General features: G+C 47.9%; 1 protein-coding gene across 1 annotated transcript; it reads left to right on the top strand.

Annotated features, from left to right (window-relative positions):
- The first annotated feature begins 2,940 nt into the window (after window positions 1–2,940).
- LOC124046969 (cell surface glycoprotein 1-like) lies at window positions 2,941–8,823 on the top strand. Its single transcript, XM_046367718.1, has 2 exons — window positions 2,941–3,151; window positions 8,063–8,823. Exons 1-2 carry the CDS (start codon window positions 2,941–2,943, stop codon window positions 8,821–8,823), a joined length of 972 nt encoding a protein of 323 aa, XP_046223674.1.
- The last annotated feature ends 856 nt before the right edge of the window (window positions 8,824–9,679 follow it).

Genomic DNA, 9,679 nt, shown 5'->3' with positions numbered 1-9,679 from the left:
GTTTCTTCCCTAAATATCCCTCCCTTTGGTTTCTTCCTAAATATCCCTCCCTTTGGTTCCTGCCCTATATATATCCCTCCCTTGGTTCCTGCCCTATATATATCCCTCCCTTTGGTTCCTGCCCTAAATATCCCTCCCTTTGGTTCCTGCCCTATATATATCCCTCCCTTTGGTTCCTGCCCTATATATATCCCTCCCTTTGGTTCCTGCCCTATATATATCCCTCCCTTTGGTTCCTGCCCTATATATATCCCTCCCTTTGGTTCCTGCCCTATATATATCCCTCCCTTTGGTTCCTGCCCTATATATATCCCTCCCTTTGGTTTCTTCCCTATATATATCCCTCCCTTTGGTTCCTGCCCTATATATATCCCTCCCTTTGGTTCCTGCCCTATATATATCCCTCCCTTTGGTTTCTTCCCTATATATATCCCTCCCTTTGGTTCCTGCCCTATATATATCCCTCCCTTGGTTCCTGCCCTATATATATCCCTCCCTTTGGTTCCTGCACTATATATATCCCTCCCTTTGGTTCCTTCCCTATATATATCCCTCCTTTTGGTTTCTTCCCTATATATATCCCTCCCTTTGGTTCCTGCCCTATATATATCCATCCCTTTGGTTCCTGCCCTATATATATCCCTCCCTTTGGTTCCTGCCCTATATATATCCCTCCCTTTGGTTCCTGCCCTATATATATCCCTCCCTTTGGTTCCTGCCCTATATATATCCCTCCCTTTGGTTCCTGCCCTATATATATCCCTCCCTTTGGTTCAGGCCCTATATATATCCCTCCCTTTGGTTCCTGCCCTATATATATCCCTCCCTTTGGTTCCTGGCCTATATATATCCCTCCCTTTGGTTCCGGCCCTATATATATCCCTCCCTTTGGTTCCTGCCCTATATATATCCCTCCCTTTGGTTCCTGCCCTATATATATCCCTCCCTTTGGTTCCTGCCCTATATATATATCCCTCCCTTTGGTTCCTGCCCTATATATATCCCTCCCTTTGGTTCCTGCCCTATATATATCCCTCCCTTTGGTTCCTGCCCTATATATATCCCTCCCTTTGGTTCCTGCTCTATATATATCCCTCCCTTTGGTTCCGGCCCTATATATATCCCTCCCTTTGGTTCCGGCCCTATATATATCCCTCCCTTTGGTTCCGCCCTATATATATCCCTCCCTTTGGTTCCTGCCCTATATATATCCCTCCCTTTGGTTCCTGCCCTATATATATCCCTCCCTTTGGTTCCTGCCCTATATATATCCCTCCCTTTGGTTCCGGCCCTATATATATCCCTCCCTTTGGTTCCTGCCCTATATATATCCCTCCCTTTGGTTCCGGCCCTATATATATCCCTCCCTTTGGTTCCGGCCCTATATATATCCCTCCCTTTGGTTCCTTCCCTATATATATCCCTCCTTTTGGTTTCTTCCCTATATATATATCCCTCCCTTTGGTTTCTTCCCTATATATATCCCTCCCTTTGGTTTCTTCCCTATATATATCCCTCCCTTTGGTTCCTGCCCTATATATATCCCTCCCTTTGGTTCCTGCCCTATATATATCCCTCCCTTTGGTTCCTGCCCTATATATATCCCTCCCTTTGGTTCCTGCCCTATATATATCCCTCCCTTCGGTTCCTGCCCTATATATATCCCTCCCTTTGGTTCCTGCCCTATATATATCCCTCCCTTTGGTTCCTGCCCTATATATATCCCTCCCTTTGGTTCAGGCCCTATATATATCCCTCCCTTTGGTTCCTGCCCTATATATATCCCTCCCTTTGGTTCCTGGCCTATATATATCCCTCCCTTTGGTTCCGGCCCTATATATATCCCTCCCTTTGGTTCCTGCCCTATATATATCCCTCCCTTTGGTTCCTGCCCTATATATATCCCTCCCTTTGGTTCCCCCTCCCTTTGGTTCCTGCTCTATATATATCCCTCCCTTTGGTTCCTGCCCTATATATATCCCTCCCTTTGGTTCCTGCCCTATATATATCCCTCCCTTTGGTTCCTGCCCTATATATATCCCTCCCTTTGGTTCCGGCCCTATATATATCCCTCCCTTTGGTTCCGGCCCTATATATATCCCTCCCTTTGGTTCCGGCCCTATATATATCCCTCCCTTTGGTTCCTTCCCCAGTCGTCATTGTTCCTGTACTATATATATCCCTCCCTTTGGTTCCGGCCCTATATATATCCCTCCCTTTGGTTCCTGCCCTATATATATCCCTCCCTTTGGTTCCTGCCCTATATATATCCCTCCCTTTGGTTCCTGCCCTATATATATCCCTCCCTTTGGTTCCGGCCCTATATATATCCCTCCCTTTGGTTCCTGCCCTATATATATCCCTCCCTTTGGTTCCGGCCCTATATATATCCCTCCCTTTGGTTCCTTCCCCAGTCGTCATTGTTCCTGTACTATATATATCCCTCCCTTTGGTTCCGGCCCTATATATATCCCTCCCTTTGGTTCCTTCCCCAGTCGTCATTGTTCCTGTACTATATATATCCCTCCCTTTGGTTCCGGCCCTATATATATCCCTCCCTTTGGTTCCTTCCCCAGTCGTCATTGTTCCTGTACTATGTCGGTGCGTTGTTCGTGTTCTTTGTTTTGTTATTTTATTTATTAAAGGTATTCACTCCCTGAACTTGCACTATTGGTTAGAGCCTGTAAGTAAGCATTTCACTGTAAGGTTGTATTCAGTGCACGCGACAAATAAACTTTGATTTGATTTTAACTTGCTTCCCGACTTCCAGCGTACATTGTTCCAGAATGACGACTCAACAAATGGAAGCATCAGGGAGTGTTTTTTTGTTTGGGTGGGGGGTTTGATGTTGGGTCCGGATGTTGGAGCCGGAGCTACCTGGGAGGCCTCAGCCAGTTTGTACTGTAGGCTCCCATGCCTCAACGGGTTTGATAGGCTCCCATGCCGAAGCTGGGTGAACAGGTTCCCGTGCCTCAGCCGAGGCAACCAGGGAGGGCTCAGCCAGCTCATCAGGTTCACTCCTCAGCTGGTTCGTCAGGTTTCTGGGCCTCAGTAGAAGTGACCGGTCCGTTCCGGATCCCTAGGATCGTCCCTGTGGCTGGAGCCGAAAGCGCTGGGGACTGGGTACTGTCACGCTCTAGAACCAAAATATGTACAGGTTTATGTTGTTCCTTTCTCTTCCTTTTGAAACATCTGAAATTCTGGGTAGTGACCAGGAAGGAGGTGACTGGTGGGTTCCCGCCAAACAGGCGATAAGTGACCATAATCTTCCTTCTATTCATTGTGTCTCTGCTGGTCCTTGATCCCTTTGTGCAGTCTTGCCAACTCCTATGGTCGAAGTCATTGTAAAGCTATGAATACAGTACCAGACCAGTGATAATGGGCTCAAGTCACCAAACATCCATGCCAACCCAGTTTCATCTGCTGTATTAATGGATCAACGTGAAAAGTGAGAACCTTGTGGTCCCCTCTACCACACGCTAAATTCAGCTCCAAGAACCAATTGGTAATAGTCTGTCACGATAGACATACCGAATAACTACTGTACTGTAAGTCAATCTGTGTTAAAAGCACATCACATTCCAGCACTGGAAGCATTCAGCCTCAATCAGCCATTATAAAGTCAGATTCTTCATTCTGACTGCATCTCTCAGATCAGTCTGTTATTGGGTTTAATGGTTTCCCTCACAGATTCGCTCAGTGTGTACACAGCTGCTCTGCAATACGGCTTCATTCTAATTTAGCTCCATTAACTATATTGTCTATAAACAACACAGTGTCTCCTTGGGATTTGTCCAGGAAGCCAATTATCACGAGAGACCAATACCACAGAGAGAGAAGTTAGGGCCTATGGTACAGCGCATTCATCTGGGCTCTAGCTATGCTGTTGGTAGAACTATTTGGTCAGGACAGGCCAGAGTCTCCCATCATTGATATAAATTCAAACAAACATTTGGCCAAAATAATCCTCCATGACATGAATTGATCTCACCAACAGTCCCTCTCAGTTAGTGGCATTTTGCCAAAGATTTATGCTACTATGAATAGTGTTGTCCTGAAAGCTGAGAGCCACGGCATCTTCTTTCCTTCAGTTAAACTAATGACGTGATTATCAAACATTTCAAACTCCAAACCTGTCTGTCTGCCAGTACACTAAGCCTTTTCAAACACAGAACTGCTGGGAAAGAACCTGTTGCAACAGGTGACCAACGAAAAGAAGGAGCCACGTTCTTTTCCTGTTCGCAAGCGCACACACACACACACACACACACACACACACACACACACACACACACACACACACACACACACACACACACACACACACACACACACACACACACACACACACACACACACACACACACACACACACACACACACACACACACACACACACACACACACACACACACACACACACACACACACACACACACACACACACACACACAGATCCCGATGATAAGTGGGAAACCAAACAGAGAAAGCAACTTAAAAAATAACAATCCGATAGATTCATCCATGACTTCACAGACCCAGTCTGAGCTTAGCCTGCATCCCAAATGGCTACCTATTCCCTACGTAGTGCAGGAGTCTAATGGGCCCACTCAGACACACAAACAACATTAGGAGTCGGTTTATCATTCATTAATCATTGACTACCCGTGTAGCTCAGGGGGACAGCAGTGGACTGGAGATCACATTCTCATGGAATAAAGCACGTTTTCCCTCTCATAGTTTTAGCTCTAGAAGGATTTCATCTCCATAAAATATAGAAAACAGAGGAGGGCTGAGAGAGAGAGAGAGATATGAGAGAAAGAGGGAGAGTAGAGAGAGAGAGAGAGAGAGAAATAGAGAGAGAGAGAGAAATAGAGAAAGAGAGAGAGACCCAGGGCAACCATCCACACTTTGGAAGGAGAGGAAGCAAAGCAGGACTATGTAGGACGTTCAACTCAAGGGGCCACATCATCAAGCTAAACCTAAACCATCTTTTATAGTCTCCCGCGCTGTACGTCCATCATTTACACAAACCTTACATCTATGTTCCTGCATCCAGTGGCAACCCGTCATTCAGGTCAGGAAGGGCAGAGTAGTGTTACATCTATGTGCCTACTCCATAGTGTTACATCTATGTTCCTACTCCATAGTGTTACATCTATGTTCCTACTCCATAGTGTTACATCTATGTTCCTACTCCATAGTGTTACATCTATGTGCCTACTCCATAGTGTTACATCTATGTTCCTACTCCATAGTGTTACATCTATGTTCCTACTCCATAGTGTTACATCTATGTTCCTACTCCATAGTGTTACATCTATGTTCCTACTCCATAGTGTTACATCTATGTTCCTACTCCATAGTGTTACATCTATGTTCCTACTCCATTGTGTTAAATCACAGTATCCTGGTGGAGAGCAGTAATACCACAGTGACCTGGTGGAGAGCAGTAATACTACTGAAATACCCCAGTATCCTGGTGGAGAGCTGTAATACCACAGTGACCTGGTGTAGAGCAGTAATACCACAGTGACCTGGTGGAGAGCAGTAATACCACAGTGACCTGGTGTAGAGCAGTAATACCACAGTGACCTGGTGGAGAGCAGTAAACCACAGTGACCTGGTGGAGCAGTAATACCACAGTGTCCTGGTGTAGAGCAGTAATACTACTGAAATACCCCAGTATCCTGGTGGAGAGCTGTAATACCACCGTGACCTGGTGGAGCAGTAATACCACAGTGACCTGGTGTAGAGCAGTAATACCACAGTGACCTGGTGGAGAGCAGTAAACCACAGTGACCTGGTGGAGAGCAGTAATATCACAGTGACCTGGTGGAGCAGTAATACCACAGTGACCTGGTGTAGAGCAGTAATACCACAGTGACCTGGTGGAGAGCAGTAATACCACAGTGACCTGGTGTAGAGCAGTAATACCACAGTGACCTGGTGGAGAGCAGTAAACCACAGTGACCTGGTGGAGCAGTAATACCACAGTGTCCTGGTGTAGAGCAGTAATACTACTGAAATACCCCAGTATCCTGGTGGAGAGCTGTAATACCACCGTGACCTGGTGGAGCAGTAATACCACAGTGACCTGGTGTAGAGCAGTAATACCACAGTGACCTGGTGGAGAGCAGTAAACCACAGTGACCTGGTGGAGAGCAGTAATATCACAGTGACCTGGTGGAGCAGTAATACCACAGTGACCTGGTGGAGAGCAGTAATACCACAGTGTCCTGGTGTAGAGCAGTAAACCACAGTGACCTGGTGGAGAGCAGTAAACCACAGTGACCTGGTGGAGAGCAGTAATACCACAGTGACCTGGTGGAGAGCAGTAATACCACAGTGACCTGGTGGAGAGCAGTAATACTACTGAAATACCCCAGTATCCTGGTGGAGAGCTGTAATACCACCGTGACCTGGTGGAGCAGTAATACCACAGTGACCTGGTGTAGAGCAGTAATACCACAGTGACCTGGTGGAGAGCAGTAAACCACAGTGACCTGGTGGAGAGCAGTAATACCACAGTGACCTGGTGGAGAGCAGTAATACTACTGAAATACCCCAGTATCCTGGTGGAGAGCTGTAATACCACCGTGACCTGGTGGAGCAGTAATACCACAGTGACCTGGTGTAGAGCAGTAATACCACAGTGACCTGGTGGAGAGCAGTAAACCACAGTGACCTGGTGGAGAGCAGTAATACCACAGTGACCTGGTGTAGAGCAGTAATACCACAGTGACCTGGTGGAGAGCAGTAAACCACAGTGACCTGGTGGAGCAGTAATACCACAGTGTCCTGGTGTAGAGCAGTAATACCACAGTGACCTGGTGTAGAGCTGTAATACCACAGTGACCTGGTGTAGAGCAGTAATACTGCTGAAATACCACAGTGTCCTGGTGTAGAGCAGTAATACCACAGTGACCTGGTGGAGAGCAGTAATACTGCTGAAATACCACAGTGTCCTGGTGTAGAGCAGTAATACCACAGTGACCTGGTGAAGAGCAGTAATACTGCTGAAATACCACAGTGTCCTGGTGTAGAGCAGTAATACCACAGTGACCTGGTGTAGAGCTGTAATACCACAGTGACCTGGTGTAGAGCAGTAATACCACAGTGACCTGGTGGAGCAGTAATACCACAGTGACCTGGTGGAGAGCAGTAATACCACAGTGACCTGGTGGAGCAGTAATACCACAGTGACCTGGTGGAGAGCAGTAATACCACAGTGACCTGGTGGAGAGCAGTAATACCACAGTGACCTGGTGGAGCAGAGTGACCTGGTGGAGAGCAGTAATACCACAGTGACCTGGTGGAGCAGTAATACCACAGTGACCTGGTGGAGAGCAGTAATACCACAGTGACCTGGTGTAGAGCAGTAATACCACAGTGACCTGGTGGAGAGCAGTAATACCACAGTGACCTGGTGTAGAGCAGTAATACCACAGTGACCTGGTGGAGCAGTAATATCACAGTGACCTGGTGGAGAGCAGTAATACCACAGTGACCTGGTGTAAAGTGGTAATACTACTGTAATACCAGTGACCTGCCATCTGGTTGGGGTATGTTGCGCTGTGTCGCCTGATTGGGTGAAATATTATGGATTCAATTATTTAGAGTTTATTTTGCACACACACACACACACACACACACATACTGAACACACACACACACACTGAACATTCACACATCGTGGGCACACACACACAGCTTGTCTGGAATCCAGCCATGTACAGTAACACACTCAGAGATAATATTATACTTCACCACAATGAGCCCTGTCCCAAATATCAGCGTACTTCATACCATCATCAAAACTATCAACTGGCAAAAAAAAAAAATTAACAGCTATGATTTCAAATTACACAGATTTAGATTTCACATGACGGCATCTAAGGTTTTTTTGGATCGAATGCCTGTTTTGAATTGCCAGCAGTTTCCATTGTGTGCCGGCGATTAACATGGGTTTATGATGGACCGTGATACAGTAAGGACAAGGAGGAGCATGAATAAGAACAGCTAGTGACTCCCCACACGTTCATTGTTTATTGTGGACAAGCCAGCAGCCACAGCTGTGTGAGTCCTAGCAAGCAGCAACATGGACACGAGCAACCCTCCCCCTTCAACACACCACAGAGTCCTAGCAAGCAGCAACATGGATACGAGCAACCCTTCCCCTTCAACACACCACAGAGTCCTAGCAAGCAGCAACATGGACACGAGCAACCCTTCCCCTTCAACACACCACAGAGTCCTAGCAAGCAGCAACACGAGCAAACCTCCCCCTTCAACACACCACAGAGTCCTAGCAAGCAGCAACATGGACACGAGCAACCCTACCCCTTCAACACACCACAGAGTCCTAGCAAGCAGCAACATGGACACGAGCAACCCTTCCCCTTCAACACACCACAGAGTCCTAGCAAGCAGCAACATGGATACGAGCAACCCTCCCCCTTCAACATGGCACAGAGTCCTAGCAAGCAGCAACATGGACACGAGCAACCCTCCCCCTTCAACATGCCAGAGAGTCCTAGCAAGCAGCAACATGGATACGAGCAACCCTCCCCCTTCAACATGCCAGAGAGTCCTAGCAAGCAGCAACATGGGCACGAGCAACCCTCCCCCTTCAACATGCCACAGAGTCCGACAAGCAGCAACATGGGCACGAGCAACCCTTCCTCTTCAACACACCACAGAGTCCTAGCAAGCAGCAACATGGACACGAGCAACCCTTCCCCTTCAACACACCAGAGAGTCCTAGCAAGCAGCAACATGGACACGAGCGACCCTCACCTTCAACACACCAGAGAGTCCTAGCAAGCAGCAACATGGACACAAGCAACCCTACCCCTTCAACATGCCACAGAGTACTAGCAAGCAGCAACATGGACACGAGCAACCCTCCCCCTTCAACATGCCACAGAGTCCTAGCAAGCAGCAACATGGACACGAGCAACCCTCCCCCTTCAACATGCCAGAGAGTCCTAGCAAGCAGCAACATTGGCACGAGCAACCCTCCCCCTTCAACATGCCACAGAGTCCTAGCAAGCAGCAACATGGACACGAGCAACCCTCCCCATTCAACATGCCACAGAGTCCTAGCAAGCAGCAACATGGACACGAGCAACCCTCACCATTCAACATGCCAGAGAGTCCTAGCAAGCAGCAACATGGGCACGAGCAACCCTCCCCCTTCAACATGCCACAGAGTCCTAGCAAGCAGCAACATGGACACGAGCAACCCTCCCCATTCAACATGCCAGAGAGTCCTAGCAAGCAGCAACATGGATACGAGCAACCCTTCCCCTTCAACATACCACAGAGTCCTAGCAAGCAGCAACATGGATATGAGCAACCCTCCCCCTTCAACATGCCAGAGAGTCCTAGCAAGCAGCAACATGGACACGAGCAACCCTCCCCCTTCAACATGCCAGAGAGTCCTAGCAAGCAGCAACATGGATACGAGCAACCCTCCCCCTTCAACATGCCAGAGAGTCCTAGCAAGCAGCAACATGGGCACGAGCAACCCTCCCCCTTCAACATGCCACAGAGTCCGACAAGCAGCAACATGGGCACGAGCAACCCTTCCTCTTCAACACACCACAGAGTCCTAGCAAGCAGCAACATGGACACGAGCAACCCTTCCCCTTCAACACACCAGAGAGTCCTAGCA

This window comes from Oncorhynchus gorbuscha, linkage group LG10 (assembly GCF_021184085.1).
Source record: "Oncorhynchus gorbuscha isolate QuinsamMale2020 ecotype Even-year linkage group LG10, OgorEven_v1.0, whole genome shotgun sequence".
NCBI classification, from domain to species: domain Eukaryota; kingdom Metazoa; phylum Chordata; class Actinopteri; order Salmoniformes; family Salmonidae; genus Oncorhynchus; species Oncorhynchus gorbuscha.
This window is presented reverse-complemented; position numbering and strand designations above follow the sequence as displayed.